The 23320-nt window shown below is 47.1% G+C and overlaps 1 protein-coding gene across 1 annotated transcript in view; it reads left to right on the top strand.

The window, feature by feature from the left end:
* The first annotated feature begins 4384 nt into the window (after positions 1 to 4384).
* LOC138268300 (cadherin-1-like) overlaps positions 4385 to 23320 on the top strand; it is a 76741-nt gene continuing 57805 nt past the window's right edge. Inside the window, exons 1-3 of the mRNA XM_069217813.1 lie at positions 4385 to 4609; positions 19232 to 19346; positions 20644 to 20858. Coding sequence (XP_069073914.1) covers positions 4568 to 4609; positions 19232 to 19346; positions 20644 to 20750 — 264 coding nt within the window. The 5' untranslated portion in view covers positions 4385 to 4567 and the 3' untranslated portion in view covers positions 20751 to 20858. The remainder of the gene's footprint in view (positions 4610 to 19231; positions 19347 to 20643; positions 20859 to 23320) is intronic.

Below are 23320 nucleotides of genomic sequence, written 5' to 3'. Positions count from 1 at the left end.
TGACACACTTACCTTTCCCTACACTTTAAAAAACTGTCACAAAATGATTCTCTTTCCCACAGCCTTTACATATCTTTCCATCTGCAGGGCATTTACCTTGGGGTGGAAACAAAAATCCACATCTAAAACATAACTTCTTTTAAAGAGTAGACATCACGTTGTGCCCTTCAGTCTTTTGCTTTGGCTTACTTTTCACACTCATGACTGATTGATTCTGGGCAACTCCGGACCCCAATGTCAGCAGCTTGTCTTTCAGCATGCTCTTCAGCTCTGGTAGCCATTAACATCCGCTTAAGACTAAGAGTTTCTCTCAGCATTTGACATCTGAATGACTCTGATGGGCATTCATCAATAACCCTTAAGATGCATAGCTTCTTCATCACTGAATTAATTGAATTTACAGTGTTTGGAGAGTGTATTGAGTCTCTCTACAAATTCATAGATGGTTTCACCAACCTTTTGGCGTTCTTGACTGAAAATTTATCTTTCATAATCAATGTCTGGTAATGGATTGATTTGAGATTCAACGCTGCTTCAATCTGACAGCATGTGACTTCTTTATCAGTTCTCGTCATTTTCTTTATGAAATCATCATCAGCACGATTTCTGAGATATCTGATAATCATTCTATTATCAGTCTCAAAGTTCATCAATGAACTCATCAAATGTCTCTATTCTAGCAGTCCATCTATCGACAATATTTTGCTTTTTGGCAGTATTGAAAGGTGGTGTGGTTTCAGGAAGGCAGCAGCATGGTAACTATTATGGGAGTGGCTGACATTCAGGGTGAAGCTATTTCAGATGATTTCTGCTGCCACTAGGACCTACATCATCTGCGCCACCGCTGAGGACCTCTGATGGATAGGTCTCCAGGTCATCCTGGACACTCTTTGGACTGTGACCTCCTTCTCGGTCTCCATCAGAGCCCTTTCACTTTCTGAGACTTCTGGAGTTGTTCGGAGACACTACCTGGCAGCTATGGTGGTATGCTGCTTTAGGTATTGGGCAACTCAGTAAGCACAACCCCGTGCTTCTTCTTGGGTCTCCTCGCACGGTGCTGAAGTCATAAAGCTCTACTTATCAAGACACTGTAATGACAGTATGCTTCCTTCTTACTTGTTCTGTTTTCATTATAATTTGTTACTTTTTAACTTAAGCAGTTTTTAATGCTTCTTTTCTGTATCTGCATGTAATCGCCTTTTGCAGTAGCGCTCCGGGTAATGTACAACTTTCTCTTGCGTTGTACCTTCATGTATAGTCTGACCAACAAGTTCTCACCCAACGACTTCAACAGCGACACGTGGCAGGCACAAGCAGTTTACTGGGACCACTGCAAACTCTCGGGGAGAGTGTAGGAGGCTGGACTGGCTTGTAGTGAGTACCAAGGGGTACTTGCACCTTGCACCAGGCCCAGTTATCCCTTATTAGTGTATAGGGTGTCTAGCAGCTTAGGCTGATAGATAATGGTAGCTTAGCAGAGCAGCTTAGGCTGAACTAGGAGACGTGTGAAGCTACTACAGTACCACTTAGTGTCATATGCACAATATCATAAGAAAACACAATACACAGTTATACTAAAAATAAAGGTACTTTATTTTTATGACAATATGCCAAAGTATCTTAGAGTGTACCCTCAGTGAGAGGATAGGAAATATACACAAGATATATATACACAATAGCAAAAATATGCAGTATAGTCTTAGAAAACAGTGCAAACAATGTATAGTTACAATAGGATGCAATGGGGAAACATAGGGATAGGGGCAACATAAACCATATACTCCAAAAGTGGAATGCGAACCACGAATGGACCCCAAACCTATGTGACCTTGTAGAGGGTCGCTGGGACTATTAGAAAATAGTGAGAGTTAGAAAAATAACCCTCCCCAAGACCCTGAAAAGTGAGTGCCAAGTGCACTAAAGTTCCCCTAAGGACAAAATAGTCGTGTTAGAGGAATAATGCAGGAAAGACACAAACCAGCAATGCAACAACTGTGGATTTCCAATCTAGGGTACCTGTGGAACAAGGGGACCAAGTCCAAAAGTCACAAGCAAGTCGGAGATGGGCAGATGCCCAGGAAATGCCAGCTGCGGGTGCAAAGAAGCTTCGACTGGACAGAAGAAGCTGAGGTTTCTGCAGGAACGAAAAGGGCTAGAGACTTCCCCTTTGGTGGACGGATCCCTCTCGCAGTGGAGAGTCGTGCAGAAGTGTTTTCCCACTGAAAGAACGCCAACAAGCCTTGCTAGCTGCAAATCGTGCGTTTGGCGTTTTTGGACGCTGCTGGGGCCCAGGAGGGACCAGGAGGTCGCAAATTGGACCTGAAGAGAGAGGGGACGTCGAGCAAGACAAAGAGCCCTCACTGAAGCAGGTAGCACCCGGAGAAGACATGTTACATGGCCATATTCGGAGTTACCATTGTGAAGCTACATATAGGTAGTGACCTATATGTAGTGCACGCGTGTAATGGTGTCCCCGCACTCACAAAGTTCAGGGAATTGGCTCTGAACAATGTGGGGGCACCTTGGCTAGTGCCAGGGTGCCCTCACACTAAGTAACTTTGCACCTAACCTTTACCAGGTAAAGGTTAGACATATAGGTGACTTATAAGTTACTTAAGTGCAGTGTAAAATGGCTGTGAAATAACGTGGACGTTATTTCACTCAGGCTGCAGTGGCAGGCCTGTGTAAGATTTGTTAGAGCTCCCTATGGGTGGCAAAAGAAATGCTGCAGCCCATAGGGATCTCCTGGAACCCCAATACCCTGGGTACCTCAGTACCATATACTAGGGAATTATAAGGGTGTTCCAGTAAGCCAATGTAAATTGGTAAAAATGGTCACTAGCCTGTTAGTGACAATTTGGAAAGAAATGAGAGAGCATAACCACTGAGGTTCTGATTAGCAGAGCCTCAGTGAGACAGTTAGTCACTACACAGGTAACACATTCAGGCACACTTATGAGCACTGGGGCCCTGGGTTACCAGGGTCCCAGTGACACATACAACTAAAACAACATATATACAGTGAAAAATGGGGGTAACATGCCAGGCAAGATGGTACTTTCCTACAGAGAGCACAATCGTTCTTTGGGTTACTTATCCCCTATCTCATCGCCAGTTTTAGCATCCTCCCCAGCATGATCACCCGCCAATGACTACTCCACACACACTGCTGAATATTACACGTCTTTATTCTTCTGCATGTAACTGCACGCTCAACATTCTAAACCAAGCTTTTATTGCATTCCGCTCTAACAACTACGTCACACTTCTACGTAGTCCGTTCGAAGCAAAAAAGGTTGCGTCATAAAACTCGCAAGACACTACAACTACTGCTGCCATAATGTTGTTTCTGTTGACTTTGTACAGGTAGCATTGGTGCTATTATGCGAGCTCTATAACTTTGTGCACACAATACTTGTCATTCTGTTCAACTGACATAACTACATTTACATATATTGCTTGAAATGAGTTGTTTGCACATTTCATTTAAATTTGAGAAATCATGTATACTTTAACTACTGAAAGAACAAAACAAAGGAGGAATGAAGAGAAGGCACCAGTTCCCTGTTGTGGAGCCTGTATTTTCCCTCAAGGCATTCTTTTTGGGCACTGCCAGGCCTTTTTATATTCTTCTGAACTTGTGTGGCTGATGCTGTTCCACTGGCGCTGTTACAACACTTCTGTGCACCCTGAGCACGTAGTACTGATGCTGTCTGTATACCCGGTGAATGTGGCACTGCTGTTGTCACAGTGCCTGCATACCGATCCTTTGCATACATTAGGGCTTGAGCTTGGTCAGGGCAGTGGAATGTGTACAGTATGAGCAAAGCGAGTTCAGTGCTGATCCTGTGTATATGTAATGAAGTTGCCTTGTAAGCAATCTGAAACTAAGGAGCATTAGCTGCGCACCCAGGACCACGAGTAAACTGGGTTTCCTCTACTGGCAATACTTTTGCATTTATGTGTAAGGAGGTAAATCCCTTTGCTTATACCGTACACTGACAACAACACTCAGTTCAGGAAGTTATTTTCTGAGTAAGTCTGTATAGTTTTTAGTGCATAAAGGAAAACTGTTTTAGTTACATCCTTACGTCTTAAGAATCAGGGAGCACTCTTCAACCAGGCCTGTGCAGTTTACAAAATAAACACGGACTGTAAAAGTAGCTAGTCCAGCACCTTCGGTCTGTAGTCACAGGGAGCCCCGGCTCTCTTCACACCGTCCTAGAACAGAGGCCTTCACTAACTTGCAAAACCCGAGACTGGATTCATGAGGAGCAAAAACCGAGTCTCTTGACACAAACGCTGTTCCAACATTTTTCACATTCACGAAAAAGCAGTCCTGTGCCACTGGCCATGAGAGAGGTTCCTGGAACTCCCAAAGCACAGCTGGGGGGGCGGCCTCCCCCGCGCGTGAATAGGTGCAGCTGTGATCTGAAGGTTTTAAGAAACGTATCCCAGAGGCAGATCATTCCAGAAAGAGAGGAGGAAGGGGGAGGAAGTCGCGGCCTCGCCATCCAGTGCCACGCAGCTTCTCTCCGAGGAGAACGAAGCAACTCCGTCAAGAAAAATGTTTGTTCGCCATTTGGGACTTTTATTTATACTCTTGCAGGTAGGTGAGGCATTTTTTTTTTTTAATAAAAGGACAGAAACCTTACCATAGGCTTCCATGAGTCTAACCTCAGAGGAATTACGACAGGAATACCGACGGACAGAAGAAACTGCAAAAGGGCTTGTGTAAGTGCTGCAATATTATGCTCTGCAGCGCTAAGTATGTTGGAGCTGTATAGCACACTCACCAGGAGGCAAACAGTTCATTCGGTTAAAGAACAAGAAAAATAGATTGTGCGATCGTGTTGTCGTGCAAAGAAAGCTTTCTTGAGATAACCCTCCTTTGTGGTAATTCAACTGAGTGCGTATGACAATGATGTATGATACAGAAGGAAATGGAAAGGGCTTACTCAACTGATGCTAGTGCAGCAAACATGACAAATGTGCACACATTTCCCTTCTTCATTCACTAAGCACATCCCCAGATGCACGACAACCCTTGCAAAATACTACAGCTGCTGGTGGGCATAGCACGATACGTGTATAAGTGGGGTATATCTGTAATAAATGAAAAAAGAGAGACGGATACAATGTAAAAAGTTCGAGACTTGTCACATTTCAGATGCTTCTGTCGCCGATCAAAACAAAAATAAGCAAGAAACAAATTAAACGACCAAATGCAATTAAGTTCGATCTTTATCCTTGTAATTGCAATCCAGAGCACATACCAAACAATTTCAGGGCAAAGGCATTTAAAGAATAGGCTTTGGCAATGCCAACAGGTGCTTCAGTCAATGCAGAACTCATTCACCTATCTAACCATCCATCCTTGCAGCAGTTCACTCATCACCCATGTGCTGCTCAGTGACAAATTCTTGCACTCATGCATCTACTCATACAGCCAATGCCTCATTCTCACATTCATCAGTCTACACCACACGCCCATCTTACCCAAACATGAAGAGGCACTTTCGCTTATCCTCCAGACCTAGTGGCTTTTGCTGCTAGTGTGTGCGATACGAGAGTGCTTCCTGCAGTGTGAGACTGCTAGTCTGTGCGAGGGGAAACACCCGGAACAACGACTCCGAAACCACGAAGTTGTCAAAAACGAAAAGGAAACAACGCTTTCGTTTTCCACGACTTCCTGGTTCTGGTACCTTAACCACGCATGTCTGAACCACGTACATGCGTGGTTAAAGTACAAAAGAAGGGAGTCGGAGTCGACGCAGTGAAGGAGGAGGTAAGTTGGGCTGGGACGGGGGCTGTTTTTTTGGGGGGGTCTGGGGCATGGAGTGATAAGGTTTTGGGGGAGGGGGGGTCAGGGTTTAGGTTTAAGGGGTGGGTTGGGGTGTTTAGGTTTTAGGGGCCTCGGGTATTTTTAGTTTTTGGGGTGGGGGGCTGGGAGTGATTAGGGTTTGGGGGGTCAGGGTTTAGGTTTAAGGGGTGGGTTGGGGTGGTTTAGGTTTTAGGGGAGAGGGGTTCGGGTTCTGGTAATTTTGGGGTGGGGGTTGGGGTAGTTGTGGTTATGGGGGGTGTCACGGTAATTTTTGGGGGTGGGGGGTTAGGGGGGAAAGCATGCTGGAACCGTGCATGCTGATCGCTAACGCCTTTACATGGAATGCGTTTACAACGATAAAATCGTTGTAAACGCATTATTGGTAAAGGCATTAGTGGTTAGAACGAGGTCGTTGTTCCGACCTCGTTGTTGAGCCACGGGTGCTTGAAGCACCTGTGGTTCCGACATATAACCCTGTGTGAGTGCTGTTAGTTGTGTGTGGCTGCAAGTCTGTGAAGCCTGTGAGTCATTTTGTTCATGCGTGACTGTTAGTCTGTGAGGTTTGTGAGTGCTGTCAGTAGTATGTGAATAGAGTATGTGTGCGGCGTGAGACTTCCATACATACCAGGATACTCCTACAATGTGACAGTGGTGTTGGTAATGTGAGACTGATTTTAGTGACGGATGTGTGCTATCTGTAGTGTGTGAATCCTAGTTTGTGAGGGGTGTAATAGTGCTTCTGGTAGTGTGTGACTACCACTCCAATGAGCTCTTTCGGTAGTCTGAGACTGCTAAGTTGTGTAGGGTGTTAGAATACTTCTGCCAGTATGTGCTTCATGCTCTGTGAGGGATGTGAGGGTACTTCGATAGTGTGGAACTGCTAGTCTGTGCGGAGTTCTGGTGGTATTTATGGTGTTTTGCTTTTCTATGGAAGGACTTAAATGCTTCCCCATGTTGTTTTCCATGAGGCCCTGGCCGAAGACACGCTCTGTATGAGTTTTAACAAACCACAAATATGACTTTTGAAACGGCATTGCAGCAATCATTCCAAACCTTAGTCCTCATCCTCTGCTTGTAGGCCTCAAAGGGTCATTTTCCCTAATAAGTCTGTCCAGAGATTGTTTTCATTGGAATCATTAGTGACCAAAGCTGTCCATTTATTAACTTTTGAGAATCTTCTCATATTGACTGCTGGCACGAGGGTGGCTCCTCCCACCCCTGAAGATCACATGTGTACTCGGAGCGTGTACTGGTGTCATGAAGCACCAGTTGCACCAGTGGACCTGTCAGTGCTTCCAGACACTTACCTTCTGCCTCGAGCCTCGGCAGCAGTTTCTAGCTACTACTCTCCCTGAGTGATGCAGGTACCAGTGCATCAATCACAAAACCACTCCCAGCTTCCCACCTTTTGTGCACACAGTGTGTCTGTGCAAAAAAGTTCCATTCAATCTAAGAGCATATGTAAAACTTCACTGCTTCAGCTGGCTCAAAACCTGCCACGATCACTAAACTGCGCATGTGCCAAAGAGCTCATACTCAGACATGCACCAATTAACAGCATACTTGCACACCAGCTAGACTGGCATAGCCTGCCCTTCCTATCATCCCCCACTCGGATGGAGGGGCTATGCCTCAGTTAGAATCCTGGCAGTGGAAATATAATTATTATATATATATTTATTTATTTATATATATACATATATATATATATATATATATATATATATATATATATTCTGTCACTCTGTGAGAGTAGGAAGCACACTACAGGAAATGGGCCATTATATATTGCACTCTGTGCATGCTATTTATCACTTTAAGATAGTATATGTAGGAAGTTGGCTCTGTATGTACTATTTCAAAGTAAGAAATAGTATGCACAGAGTCCAAGGGTTCCCCTTAGAGGTAAGATAGTGGCAAAAAGAGATCATTCTAATGCTCTATTTTGTGGTAGTGTGGTCCAGCAGTAGGCTTATCAGAGGGTAGTGTTAAGCATTTGTTGTATATACACACACTCAAAGACAATTCCAAGCCAATAGGTTTTGGTATAGAAAAATATCTTTTCTTGGTTTATTTTAAGAACCACAGGTTCAAGATTTACACACAATACTTTAAATGAAAGGTATTTCATTCAGGTATCTTAGAAACTTTGAATCAACACAATAACATGTACAGTTTTGGCAAAAATGGCAATAAGCTATTTTAAAACTAGACACAGTGCAAAATTCAACAGTTCCTAGGGGAGGTAAGTATTTGTTAGTTTTTCAGGTAAGTAAAGCACTTACAGGGTTCAAAGTTGGGTCCAGGTAGCCCACCATTGGGGGTTCAGAGCAACCCCAAAGTTACCACACCAGCAGCTCAGGGCCGGTCAGGTGCAGAGGTCAAAGTGGTGCCCAAAAACGCATAGGCTTCAATGGAGAAGGGGGTGCCCCGGTTCCAGTCTGCCGGCACTAAGTACACGCAACTTCGGAGGGCAGACCAGGGGGATTTGTAGGGCACCTTGGTGGACACAAGTCAGCACAAAAAGTACACCCTCAGCGGCACAGGGGCGACCGGGTGCAGAGTGCAAACAGGCGTCGGGTTTGCAATGGGTTTCAATGGGAGACCCAGGGGTCTCTTCAGCGATGCAGGCAGGCAAGGGGGGGTGCTCCTCGGGGTAGCCAGCACCTGGGCAAGGGAGAGGGCCACCTGGGGTCGCTCCTGCACTGCAGGTCGGATCCTTCAGGTCCTGGGGGCTGCGGGTGAAGTGTGTTTCCCAGGCGTCGGGTTCTTTGAAGCAGGCAGTCGTGGTCAGGGGGAGCCTCGGGATTCCCTCTGCAGGCGTCGCTGGCGGGGCTCAGGGGGGGTCAACTCTGGCTACTCACAGGGTCGTAGTCGCCGGGGAGTCCTCCCTGTAGTGTTGGTTCTCCACAGGTCGAGCCGGGGGCGTCGGGTGCAGAGTGGAAAGTCTCACGCTTCCGCTGGGAAACGTGTGGTCCTGTAAAAGTTGTTTCTTTGTAGCAAGTTTCAGTATTTGTGGAACAGGGCTGCTGTCCTCAGGAGTTCTTGGTCCTTTTAGATGCAGGGTAGTCCCCTGAGGCTTCAGAGGTCGCTGGACCCTGGGGGACGCGTCGCTGTTGCAGTTTGTCTTGAAGTGGGGAGACAGGCCGGTAGGGCTGGGGCCAAAGCAGTTGTTGTCTCCGTCTTCTCTGCAGGGCTTCAGGTCAGCAGTCCTTCTTCGTCTTCATGTTGCAGGAATCTATCTTCCTCGGTTCTGGGAGCCCCTAAATACTCAATTTAGGCGTGTGTTTAGGTCTGGGAGGATAGTTTTCCAGGCTCCAACACCTCTTTTTCACCCTGAGCTCTGCACTGTGGCATTGTCTTGACACACACCAGTTCAGGGATACCCAGCATGGCTGCATGGGTTTTGAGTTCTACCTCAGCCCATGCTGAGGACTCCAGGTCATTTCCAAGCAAACAGTCTACAGGGATATTTGAGGAGACTACCACCTGTTTCAGGCCAGTGACCCCTCCCCATTCTAAAGTTACCATAGCCATGTGATGTACTTTAGTCTGATTGTCAGCGTTGGTGACTGGATAAGTTTGTCCACTCAGGTATTGTCCTGGGGAAACCAGTTTGTCTGTCAACATTGTGACACTGGCACCTGTATCCCTCAGGCCTTCTACACTAGTCCCATTAATTAAGAGTTGCTGCCTGTATTTTTGCATATTAGGGGGCCAGGCAGCCAGTGTGGCTAAGTCCACCCCACCCTCAGAAACTAATGTAGCTTCAGTGTGAACCCTGATTTGCTCTGGGCACACTGTTGATCCCATCTGGAGACTGGCTATTCCAGTGCTAACTGGAGTAGAGTTTTAAGTGGAACCTTTCTTAGGACAGGCCTTGTCTCCAGTTTGGTGTCCCTGCTGATTACAGCTACGACACCAGGCCTTTTTGGGATCAAAGTTTTTACCCTTGTACCCAAAATTGGATTGTGAAGAGGCTTTATACCCTCCCTCCTGAGCAGGTTTTTGGGGCCCTGTAGAAGACTCTTTACTTTTACCCTTGGATGTCTCAACACTCTTCCCCTGGGGAGTCTTTGTGACCCCTTTCTTTGGGTCACCCCCTGTGGAAGTCTTGGTCACCCTAGTCTTGACCCAATGGTCCGCCTTCTTTCCCAATTCTTGGGGAGAAATTGGTCCTAGGTCTACCAGATGCTGATGCAGTTTATCATTGAAACAATTACTTAAAAGGTGTTCTTTCATAAACAGGTTGTACAGACCATCATAATCATTTACACCACTGCCTTGAATCCAGCCATCCAGTGTTTTGACTGAGAAGTCAACAAAATCAACCCAGTTCTGGCTCGAGGATTTTTGAGCCCCTCTGAACCTAATCCTGTACTCCTCAGTTGAGAATCCAAAGCCCTCAATCAGGGTAGCCTTCATGAGGTCATAGGATTCTGTATCTTTTCCAGAGAGTGTGAGGAGTCTATCCCTACACTTTCCAGTGAACATTTCCCAAAGGAGAGCACCCCAGTGAGATCTGCTGACTTTTCTGGTTGCACAAGCTCTCTCAAAAGCTGTGAACCATTTGGTGATGTCATCACCATCTTCATATTTAGTTACAATCCCTTTGGGGATTTTTAGCATGTCAGGAGTATCTCTGACCCTATTTAAGTTGCTGCCACCATTGATGGGAGCTAAGCCCATCTCTTGTCTTTCCCTTTCTATGGCTAGGAGCTGTCTCTCCAAAGCCAATCTTTTGGCCATCCTGGCTAACAGGAGGTCATCTTCATTGAGGCTGCCCTCAATGCTTCCAGAGCTGTTGGACTCTCCTGTGAGAGAAGCAACATCTCTGACTATCACTTCTGGAGTCAGGGTTGGAGAAACCCTGGGCTCCCTAACTAGGACTGGAGGTGGGAATTCCTCCACATCACTAGTATCCCCCTCTGTGAGGCCATCATCAGAGGGGTTGTTTTTAGCAAACTCTGCCAAAAGCTCCTGGAGCTGAACTTTGGTAGGGTTTGAACCAGTTTTTATCTTTTTGATTTTGCAGAGAGACCTTAACTCTGACATCCTAAGATGCAGGTAAGGGGTGAGGTTGAGTTCCACCACCATCTCTTCTGCAGCAGACATTTTGTTTCTAAAGGTTGGAATACTTTTTAAGAATCTAAAGCTATCTCTAGAACTTAATTCAAACTTTTACAAAACTTTTAAACTCTAAAAGAAATGCTAACAGGGACTAACACAAGGCCCTAGCAGGACTTTTACAAATTTAGAAAAATAGCTCAAATTTAAAAAAACAGTTTCTAATGACAGGTTTTGGAATTTAGTTGTGTGATCGGGTATTGGCCAAGTAGTCCAGCAAATGCAAAGTGTTGTACCCCACCGCTGATCCACCAATGTAGGAAGTTGGCTCTGTATGTACTATTTCAAAGTAAGAAATTGCATGCACATAGTCCAAGGGTTCCCCTTAGAGGTAAGATAGTGGCAAAAAGAGATAATTCGAATGCTCTATTTTGTGGTAGTGTGGTCGAGCAGTAGGCTTATCAGAGGGTAGTGTTAAGCATTTGTTGTACACACACAGGCAATAAATGAGGAACACACACTCAAAGACAATTCCAGGCCAATAGGTTTTTATATAGAAAAATATATTTTCTTAGTTTATTTTAAGAACCACAGGTTCAAGATTTTACAAACAATACTTTAAATGAAAGGTATTTCACTCAGGTATCTTAGGAACTTTGAATCATCACAATAGCATGTACAGTTTTGGCAAAAATGGCAATAAGTAATTTTTAAAATGGACACACTGCAAAAATCAACAGTTTCTGGGGGAGGTAAGTAGTTGTTAGGTTCACAAGTAAGTAAAGCACTTACAAGGTTCAAAGTTGGGTCCAAGGTAGCCCACCGTTGGGGGTTCAAAGCAACCCCAAAGTTACCACACCAGCAGCTCAGGGCCGGTCAGGAGCAGAGGTCAAAGTGGTTGAAACACATAGGGGGTCATTACGACAAAGATCTGACCGCCATGCGGCCGCGGCCATTTGGAGATCCCCGCTGGCCCAGCGGGGATCACGGCCGCAACATAGAAGCCGGCTCCAAATGGAGCCGGCGGTGTTGCGGATGTGCGACGGGTGCAGTTGCACCAATCGCGCTTTTCACTGTCTGCACAGCAGACAGTGAAAAGCCGCATGGGGCCCTCTCAGGGGGCCCCTGCACTGCCCATGCCTCCCCGTACCGCCAGCCTTTTCCTGGTGGTTCAGTCGCCAGAAAAAGGCTGGCGGTCTGGGACTGGTAATCCCCTGGGCAGCGCTGCAAGCAGCGCTGCCCTGGCGGATTACATCCGCCGGGGCCATTGTGGCGGTAAACCGCCGGCCCCGGCGGTGCGACTGCGGCGCTACCGCAGCGGTCAAAATACGCCGGGATGCACCGCCAGCCTGTTGGCGGTGCTCCCGTCGTTTTGGCCCTGCGGTTATAATACCGCCAGGGTCATAATGACCACCATAGGCTTCAATGGAAATAGGGGTGCCCCGGTTCCAGTCTGCCAGCAGGTAAGTACCCGCGACTTCGGAGGGCAGACCAGGGGGGTTTTGTAAGGCACTGGGGGGGACACAAGCAGGCACAGAAAGTACACCCTCAGCGGCACAGGGGCGGCCGGGTGCAGAGTGCAAACAGGCGTCGGGTTCGCAATAGGATTCAATGGGAGACCCAGGGGTCTCTTCAGCGATGCAGGCAGGCAAAGGGGGGGCTCCTCGGGGTAGCCACCACCTGGGCTAGGAAGAGGGCCACCTGGGGGTAGCTCCTGCACTGGAGTCCGGTTCCTTCAGGTCCTGGGGGCTGCGGGTGCAGTGTCTTTACCAGGCGTCGGATTCCTTGAAGCAGGCAGTCGCGGTCAGGGGGAGCCTCTGGATTCCCTCTGCAGGTGTCGCTGTGGGGGTTCAGGGGGGTCAACTCTGGCTACTCACGGGCTCGCAGTCACCGGGGAGTCATCCCTGTAGAGTTAGTTTTCCGCAGGTCGAGCCGGGGGCGTCGGGTGCACAGTGGAAAGTCTCACGCTTCCGGCGGGAAACGTGTGGTCTTTAAAAGCTGCTTCTTTGTTGCAAAGTTGCAGTCTTTGTGGATCAGGGCCGCTGTCCTCTGGAGTTTCTTGGTCCTTTTAGATGCAGGGTAGTCCTCTGAGGCTTCAGAGGTCGCTGGACCCTGGGGGATGCGTCGCTGTTGCAGTTTTTCTTGAAGTGGGGAGACAGGCCGGTAGGGCTGGGGCCAAAGCAGTTGGTGTCTCCGTCTTCTCTGCAGGGCTTCAGGTCAGCAGTCCTTCTTCGTCTTCAGGTTGCAGGAATCTATCTTCCTCGGTTCTGGGAGCCCCTAAATATTCAATTTAGGGTTGTGTTTAGGTCTGGGAGGATAGTAGCCAATGGCTACTAGCCCTGAGGGTGGCTACACCCACTTTGTGCCTCCTCCCGGTGGGGAGGGGGTCACATCCCTAATCCTATTGGGGGAATCCTCCATCTGCAAGATGGAGGATTTCTAAAAGTCAGAGTCACCTCAGCTCAGGACACCTTAGGGGTTGTCCTGACTGGCCAGTGACTCCTCCTTGTTTTTCTCATTATCTCCTCCGTCCTTGCCGCCAAAAGTGGGGGCAGTGTCCAGAGGGGCGGGCATCTCCACTATCTGGGATGCCCTGTCGTGCTGTAACAAAGGGGGTGAGCCATTGAGGCTCACCGCCAGGTGTTACAGTTCCTGCAGGGGGAGGTGAGAAGCACCTCCACCCAGTACAGGCTTTGTTCCTGGCCACAGAGTGACAAAGGCACTCTCCCCATGTGGCCAGCAACATGTCTGGTGTGTGGCAGGCTGGTAAAACTAGTCAGCCCACACTGGAAGTCGGGTATGTTTTCAGGGGGCATCTCTAAGATGCCCTCTGGGTGTATTTCACAATAAAATGTACACTGGCATCAGTGTGCATTTATTGTGCTGAGAAGTTTGATACCAAACTTCCCAGTTTTCAGTGTAGCCATTATGGTGCTGTGTAGTTCGTGTTTGACAGACTCCCAGGCCATATACTCTTATGGCTACCCTGCACTTACAATGTCTAAGGTTTTGCTTAGACACTGTAGGGGCATAGTGCTCATGCACCTATGCCCTCACCTGTGGTATAGTGCACCCTGCCTTAGGGCTGTAAGGCCTGCTACAGGGGTGACTTATCTATGCCATAGGCAGTGTGAGGTTGGCATGGCACCCTGAGGGGAGTGCCATGTCGAATTAGTCATTTTTCTCCCCACCAGCACACACAAGCTGGCAAGCAGTGTGTCTGTGCTGAGTGAGGGGTCCCTAGGGTGGCATAAGACATGCTGCAGCCCTTAGAGACCTTCCCTGGCATCAGGGCCCTTAGTACCAGGGGTACCAGTTACAAGGGACTTACCTGGGTGCCAGGGTGGTGCCAATTGTGGAGACAAAGGACAGTTTAGGGAAAGAACACTGGTGCTGGGGCCTGGTTAGCAGGCCTCCGCACACTTTCAAATCATAACTTGGCATCAGCAAAGGCAAAAAGTCAGGGGATAACCATGCCAAGGAGGCATTTCCTTACAGTCTCCACAAAAGGGGATTCTTTCTGATGAGGAAGAACCAAGAATAAAAACCGCTTCCTCGTTGCGAAGAGGGGACCACCTCTATCGCCCCTTTGGATAACACGCCCTCTATCTCCAGGAGGAGAAGATGTAGATGTTGTTGATGCTCCCGGGAAGGTGGAGTTTCGGGCGGCCTGCAAGTGAATTCTAGAAGGTGGCCATAAGTTATGATATCCAGAACCCACTTGTCGGTTGTGATCTGCCTCCAACGCTGCAGGTGAAGAGTCAAGGAGGGAGAGGTAGCCGGCCCCTGGAGAATGTCATTGCCTGCGCAAGGCGTCTTTAGACTGTCTTCATGATCTTCCTCTAGGCGGAGGTCTGCTGTATGCCGCAGGAGGCTGCCTCTGATGGTACTGGGGTCTGGATGATTGATACTGGGAGGAGTAGGCTGGATATGGAAAAGATTGGTAAACATCCCGAAAGGAGGAATGGCCTCTACCCCTGGCTCCTCGAAAGGGAGTATGCTTATACTGTAGGGACCCCAAAGACCTGGCACTATCAGTACCAGCTATAATCGCCTGAAGCGCATCATCAAAATGCTTGCCAATTACGTCTTGACCACTGAACGGGAGGTCCAGGATCTTGGGTTGGACGTCCGGTCTGAAATTTGTGGCTTTAAGCCATCCCTGGCACCTTAGGACGGCTGAACCAGCCAGAAGCCGAAAACCCATGACTGCAGTGTCCAGGGTGCAGTAAATCACTTCTGCAGAGGTCCGCTGGCCCTCCATAAGGATCTTTTTTGCTTCCGACTTGCTGGAATCCGGAAGGCCATCCACAGAGTGCGAGATGTCGGACCACAGCTGTCTGTCGTGCCTGCCCAGGAGCGCCAAGGAATTCGCAGCACGGACTACAATCGCAGACATAGACGAGAACCTCTTTCCGATATTGTCAAGACACCTTCCATCTTTGCCAGGAGGGGCCGATAAAGGTGCTGAAGGGTTCTTGGAGCGCCTCTGGGTAGCCAGAGAAACTACTGAGTCTGGTTTTGGGTGGTCCACCAGACACGCAGGAGCGTCCTCTGTTGCCTTATATTTTTTGTCCAGCTTTGGTTCTTCATTATCTTAATCCCTTGATTCCAGACATGGTCAATAATCGGTATAGCCTTGACCGATTTTCTGTGCGGCTCTCTGAAATCATATAGAAAGCAGTCCTGCTGCGTAGATGGCATCTGCAGCTCAAACCTCGCCGCAGCTTTTTCCAAGAGGTTACGAAAAGAGCCAATATCCTCAGGAGGAGGCTTGACTGCCAATGGTTCAGGTGAAAGGGGTGCTGGGAGTACATACTCATCTCATTCGTCCTGGTCTGAGAGAACCTCCCCCTCTTCTGCCGCCTCATCCGAAGAGGCCTGGACCTGGGGACTCTGTGGAGCCTGAAGAGGAATTTGTAGTGTCACAAGAAAAACTGGCAGAGGTGCCGGAGCAGCTGGTGCAGCCACTGTTGGCGTGGGGTCCTTCCCAGGCTGAGGGTAGAAGCGCTCTCTGTAATCTGCCAGCATAGCCTGGAGATCGGACACAAGACCGGAGGGCAAAGATACTGCTCCCTGTTGTTGTGGTACTGGGTCATAATACTGCTGACCATGATATGAATCGTCATCTGAATACTCCTGGCATTAGATGTGCAACTGCAAAGGACTCCTAACCACTCCAAAGAGTGCATCCTGATCTGAGTCCTCATCATTACATCATCACCATCCAAAAACCTAGATGGCAAGAGCCTTGATACCTTGCTTGGTGATGTGATAGGTGTCAAATGAGCCTTAGAGAGTCTTTTTAGAGGAGTATGCTGCGCAGATTGACTCAAAGGCAATGTAAATGGTCTTTGCCTCTTCAATGGCAACAATTTTGCAGTCGAAGACAAGAAACCAGCTGTCTTCGACGGGGCATTGACGATATCGTCGTCGCTGGAAGCATTGTAGCCGACGACGGTTGAACCGCCGACGAGAGCGTCTTCGACGGAGGCATCGTCGGAATCATCGTCGACGGGGGTGCCGTCGACGGGAGTGAGGTAAGATCAATCATCACCGGGAGTGTCGTCGGCGAGAAAAGCGTCAATGAGATGGGGGCGCCCCGTCGACGAGGATGACAACGTCGTCAATGAAGATCCTGTAGCCGCTGCCGTCGACATGGAGATACGTTACTACCACTGGTGTCACCGATGAGACAGTCGTCGACGAGGGTACCGATGACGATTGCGCCGTTGACGCACTGAACCAGGCTTCTTAAACTTGTCAAACACTTTAAGAGGAGGAGTAGCCGGTTCAGAAGCAGTTTTCTTTGCTTTCTTGAGGGATTCTGCACCCGCTTTCTTTTTCTGTGGAGAGCCATGACTCCTAGCAGAGGCACCTGCTGTCTTTTCTGCCATTTGTCTAGGTGGCTCTTGAACCTCAGAGCTTTCCTGTTTTCTTTTCACATGTGTTTTAGGGGCAAAAATAGAAGAAGAGGCACTGTCCTCATCAGAGGCAGAGTGTCCAGTCTTACCTCTTCGAAGCCACAACAGAAGGCGACCCTCCCTGTCCTTCAGGGTCTTTGTAGAAAGTTTTCTGCAGATTTTGCAGTCCTTAGTCTTGTGGCTGGGGTAGAGGCAATAAATACACTCCTCATGTGGGTCCTCCACATATAACCTTTTCTTTAAACATCTGAAAAGGCCTTTCTTTGGTGTCTCTGAGATGGCAGCCAGTTTGAATCACTAGAGTAGAAAATAAATGTCCAAAAGCTGTAGAAACAGATCTTCTGAGAGAAAATCTTGAGCAGAGCTCAAAGGAGACTCCTCAGCACAATGTGCGGTGGAAAATCTGAGGGAAGGCAGCTCTTCACAGGAGATTCTAGAAGGGTGAGGCAATCTGATTGGTTCAAGTTAGAGTATGGGTCTATTTTACAAAACGACTATGATGGGTTATTGCGTTGAGGCCTAGTCCATGTATTGCGTGTATACATCTTCAGGCCTGATTTTATATTCCACCGGGGACTCCCATCTCGACGACAGGGAAGTACTCAAGCATGTGAATCTAAGAAAGTTCCAATACTGGAGTAATCATATTTACTAAAAGATAAGTACCCAACACTCACAAATGAGACCAAATGTCAAGCCTCCAGCATCAAACAGACAAGCAGGAAGATCTACAATAAACCATCCTTAAAGATTACACCAATCAGATCCGAACCATTTGCTAAAGCAAAGATGCAACATAAAAGGCACAAATAAATAATGTAAGAATATCCATTCATGGTCCAAAATATACTTCTTTTTGAGTCTGACAAAAACGTCTTTTTTGATCTGAGAAAACGTAAAATATTGCTTAGTTTTACACCCTGGATTACTCTGCATGTTAGTTGTAAATGACGTCCTGGTAGCAGATGTCTGAACTACAAAATGTGTGTGAATTTTGTTCTCCCACCATCATGGTTTTGCTGTCCAATCAAACAAAATTGTATACTAAAGTGTTAAACATACATACTCACTAAACTAAAACTTTACCTTCTATTACTTACGCCATATTACAAATCCTATTCCAAAAACATTGGTGTGAAAAACTGCAAGAATTGGATGACAATGTATCACTGACATGCATAAATATGCAAAGTTATGCATAACTACACACTTTGTGGTTATCTACCATCCATATGCCTGATAATATCACTAATAAAATTAACTAATGTACATGAAATTACATTTAGATCCTGCACAGTCTCGTATCAATCTGCATCCGGAGAATATCCCAAACAATATGGCACCAAATAAATAGCATGACTAACTGGACCCCGTATACTTTACTAAACGTTATAACTGGACTCCTGCAGGGTAGCATGCTCCCCTTCCACAATGTGCTGCAGGGCCTTGTCAGTATAAATACCCATAATATACCATACATTTTTCATCTACAGTTTATATTTCCTATTAGCACAGCTGATCATGCTTGTGCATTTGCCTTTCTCTGCATTGCACATGTTAATTTGGCAGTATCTGCCTGCTACATTCTGATAGCTACTTGTGTGTTCTTATCTTAATGTGTGAGTTTGTACGTGTGTGTGTGTGTATATATGTATATGTGTCTAGCTCTATGGTTTTCTATATTTCATTTTAAACATAGTTCTACAGCAGACTGCTCCCTCTTTGTGTCTGACCCTTTGTGATTATAAATACATTTCTGTGGCTTAATATTTTGTGGGAGGTACTTCGATCTGTCTCCATTTATATATGCATGTATCGCTACTTTTGCCTTTCTACATAGTTGGGTTTCCACAGGGGTGTAGTTTCGGGGGAAACAATGTTTTTGTTGTTGTTCTCTTTTTGCTAAGAGCTTTTAACTTGTTTGTTTTTTGGAGCAAAAATTTAAGTGTGTGTAGTGACTAGTTTATCAAATAAATAAATGTATAAATCTGCACCCACAGACCTAGTCCTTAAATGGGAACAGATGTAATACTTTGTGGAATATACAAGCATTGGCAATAGTAGACTTGGCGAGACAATCAAACATCCAAAAAGTGATGGGATGAATGCTTGCAAATAATCTAACCAGTGGCAATTACTCAGGGTAGCATTCCAACCCACTGTTTTTTACCCACAGTGCCATTCTAGTCATCGGCTCAATTAATGCAAACCAGTTTTGACCCCATTCCTCGTGGAAACAACCCATCCGAACCCTGGTCATCTCACCCCTTCACCGCTATTTTCCTGGACCACCCTGACTAAGCTATACCTCAGGGTTTCCCTGTGTGCATCTATATTTCTCTGACGCTGTGGGTGGTTATCACCTGTGTATTTCTGCCTGTATGTATATATGTAACTCTTTCCTCTGTTATTGTAGGCTGGAGAAAGTTTTGGTGAAGAAACCGAACAATGTCAGCCGGGCTTCAGCACTGACACATATGTCTTCAAAGTGACCCGGAAAATCCTAGAGCGGGGCAGAGTGTTGGGCAAAGGTAAGAAAACCTCACTGCACCAACTTTCAGTTCTTGAGCATACACATGCAGTACAGGGACCAGGCAGGCCATAGGGAGCCCATCCCAGAAGAGGCATTTGATGCTGAAGGTAGAAGAATCGAAAACAGCAAGGTTTTCAGCTTTTCTGAAAATTAATAGATCAGTTTTGCTTCTGGAAACCAAGGAATGCGTGACGATGGAGCAAAGTAAAGCTCAGCCCTCGGCAAATCCCTGTTGTAAATGGTTTGGTGCTTTGCTTCTTAACCAGAGTCGGACTTGCCCGTAGGCAAGCTTGACTTTCATGATTGTCATGTGTGAATGATGTTGGTACTGCTGCTCCTCTGTCCTTTATGGGTGAATCCTCAAGCAGGGCCAGCACTGAGTGCAGGTAAAGGTCATATGTGCTTCCCATCAGCTAATGCACTTCGGCACATCAGTTCTGAGGCGCTATATAAGTGCAATGGCAGTACAATACTGTTGTAGATGCCTAAATACCATCCTTTGCCCACTGGTGCTGCTGCTCAACCAGATGTTTTCTGTTCTTTTTCAGTTTAGTAAAAGAAGCAGACGCCTGGGCTTCCGCCATTGGCGATATATTTAAATTATCTAACTAGAAGCTGCAGAACAGAGCTGAACGTGCACCGCTGGTCTTATGTGCACTATCACTTACAAGAGAAAAATAACTCTGAAGTGCACTAGTGACAGTGAATCTCATCATTGAGCGATTAGTCTATGACATGTATTCGTTCAGTAACGTGATGGTTACCCATGAAGGGGGACAGGGGCTCAAGTGAAACACCGAGGCAGGGACTTTCTTTCATGATGCGAGTGTGAAGAATCACGGCAGCCTTTCTTAAACCAACATCCTCTGTGTCGTGCAGCCATGTTATCTTAATACGTGAGGTGGAAGGGATGCCAGGCATGTGATGGGCTCGAGAGGGCATCGGAAACAGGTTTTCACAGATTCTTGTGTGGTTTGTTATGGAGTGAGATACTTCCACCACCTGGCCCTCCATGGGTTTTGACTTTTAGAAGCAGGGATACCGTGGCTCTTTCAAGCATAGACTTGCCTCCCAATGTAATTGTATTGTATTGTATTGTATTGAGTTATTTGTAGAGCGCATTCCGGCAAAAGCATCGAAGCGCTATTCATGTAATGAACTGAAACTCATTCAAATAAATTAGCAGCTTTGCAAATATTCTTTTTGTTCTTTCAAACCACTTACGTTTCTACATCACAACTCCAGAAACAAGCCAATTAACGCTGCCTCTTTCTCTTCGACTTTGAAATGCATAGTGGGCTTTGATGACTGCACGGGGAGGCGCCTCCAAGCGTACAGCGCGGGAGACAACCGCTTCCGGGTGGCTCCGGACGGAGCCGTGTCACTGAAGAGGCAGGTGTAGCTCCACCACGGGCTGAAAACCTTCACAGTCCGCACCTGGGACGCTGCTGGCAACACTTTCTCTGCTGCGGTGGCGATCCGGAATGAAAAAGAGCACCCGAGCACAGAGGTAAATCACAACAGCAGTGCCACTAGCAGGGCCCGTTTAATTCGTTAGGTAATATTCAAGTTCCCGAATGATTTCATGTACTTACAATGCACCACGGCTCTGTGAATTATAACATTTTTAGAGTCTGCATCAGTTAATGTTTTTTTAATGTTGATTCACCTTTACACCAATTTTACTTCTTTGGGTTTTCAGAGAATGAGCTGTCATAATGTTCCAATTATTAAACACTGTCATTCTCAATTGTTGCCCGTAATGCACATCACTGCTTTCTAGAATGTGCTGTGATTTATAATATCTGTTTACTTGATGCCAAGAATTACGCATATTCACCAGCAGTGAAAACAAGAGCTCGTTCACAACTCACTAAAACACCAGCTCATCTCCTTCTCAGGTGCTTTCTGTACAATCCCCAGTGTCCTGAAGTGACCGATCGCCTAGATAAATTGATCTACAAAACGTCCAAATAAATAACCAGATTAGATCATCTGTGGTTTGGCTAGTGGGCCTCGTGTTGAAGTGATAAATCACTTAGTGCTAGCAGAATTACTATGTGCAATGCATTATGGTACCGGCCTACAGTTCTCTGGCTGTGCAGTGTGAGATGACACACCCTGACCCATGGGACACAAACATATTAAGGTTTCCTCTGTTGGAACAGTCTGTTCCTTTTAGGACAAGATCAGCCTGCATCTTGTGATGGACACCATTCATATAGCAGAAGGCCTCCTCACACTGCACACTGTAGTCAAAAGCTCTGCTGTCCAGACACGTTCAACACAGAAGATGGGCAGATGCTTGTGAATTCTGTTCAAACAGGGGAGTGCTGTTTTTTACTGGCATTGTTGGTTCAATGAGCGTTTCAAAGGAAGCACTGGGCGTCTGACTGACAGCTCACACCAAGCCAGTACCAGCAAGCAGTGCAGAGGCACAAAGTCCAAACAGGGAGTCAATCGCACAAGTAGCAGTGAACCTCAGTAGATGGGTGCCACACATGCTTGGGAGGCTTGGGTGGAAGTATCATGGCCCGCATATAGAGCACACAACATCTTAAGGTTCTACTGGAGTGGGACCAAAATGTACCACCGGCAAATTGAAGGCGCAGGCTTGTGAGAAAGTAGCCTCTTTCTAGCCTTGTTACCCCCACTTTTGGCCTGTTTGTGAGTGTATGCCAGGGTGTTTTCACTGTCTCACTGGGATCCTGCTAGCCAGGGCCCAGTGCTCATAGTGAAAACCCTATGTTTTCAGTATGTTTGTTATGTGTCACTGGGACCCTGCTAGTCAGGACCCCAGTGCTCATAAGGTTGTGGCCTATATGTGTGTGTTCCCTGTGTAGTGCCTAACTGTCTCACTGAGGCTCTGCTAACCAGAACCTCAGTGGTTATGCTCTCTCATTTCTTACAAATTGTCACTAACAGGCTAGTGACCAATTTTACCAATTTACATTGGCTTACTGGAACACCCTTATAATTCCCTAGTATATGGTACTGAGGTACCCAGGGTGTTGGGGTTCCAGGAGATCCCTATGGGCTGCAACATTTCTTTTGCCACCCATAGGGAGCTCTGACAATTCTTACACAGGCCTGCCACTGCAGCCTGAGTGAAATAACGTCCACGTTATTTCACAGCCATTTTACACTGCACTTAAGTAACTTATAAGTCACCTATATGTCTAACCTTTACCTGGTAAAGGTTAGGTGCAAAGTTACTTAGTGTGAGGGCACCCTGGCACTAGCCAAGGTGCCCCCACATTGTTCAGAGCCAATTCCCTGAACTTTGTGAGTGCAGGGACACCATTACACGCGTGCACTACATATAGGTCACTACCTATATGTAGCTTCACAATGGTAACTCCGAATATTGCCATGTAACATGTCTATGATCATGGAATTGCCCCCTCTATGCCATCCTGGCATAGTTGGCACAATCCCATGATCCCAGTGGTCTGTAGCACAGACCCTGGTACTGCCAAACTGCCCTTCCTGGGGTTTCACTGCAGCTGCTGCCAACCCCTCAGACAGGCATCTGCCCTCCTGGGGTCCAGCCAGGCCTGGCCCAGGATGGCAGAACAAAGAACTTCCTCTGAGAGAGGGTGTGACACCCTCTCCCTTTGGAAAATGGTGTGAAGGCAGGGGAGGAGTAGCCTCCCCCAGCCTCTGGAAATGCTTTCTTGGGCACAGATGTGCCCAATTCTGCATAAGCCAGTGTACACCGGTTCAGGGGACCCCTTAGCCCTGCTCTGGCGCGAAACTGGAAAAAGGAAAGGGGAGTGACCACTCCCCTGACCTGCACCTCCCCTGGGAGGTGTCCAGAGCTCCTCCAGTGTGCTCCAGACCTCTGCCATCTTGGAAACAGAGGTGCTGCTGGCACACTGGACTGCTCTGAGTGGCCAGTGCCACCAGGTGACGTCAGAGACTCCTTGTGATAGGCTCCTTCAGGTGTTGCTAGCCTATCCTCTCTCCTAT

The sequence above is a fragment of the Pleurodeles waltl genome, chromosome 12 (genome assembly GCF_031143425.1).
Source record: "Pleurodeles waltl isolate 20211129_DDA chromosome 12, aPleWal1.hap1.20221129, whole genome shotgun sequence".
In the NCBI taxonomy this organism is placed as follows: domain Eukaryota; kingdom Metazoa; phylum Chordata; class Amphibia; order Caudata; family Salamandridae; genus Pleurodeles; species Pleurodeles waltl.
Note: the sequence above shows the minus strand (reverse complement) of the source record. Positions and strands in the feature narration are given on the sequence as shown.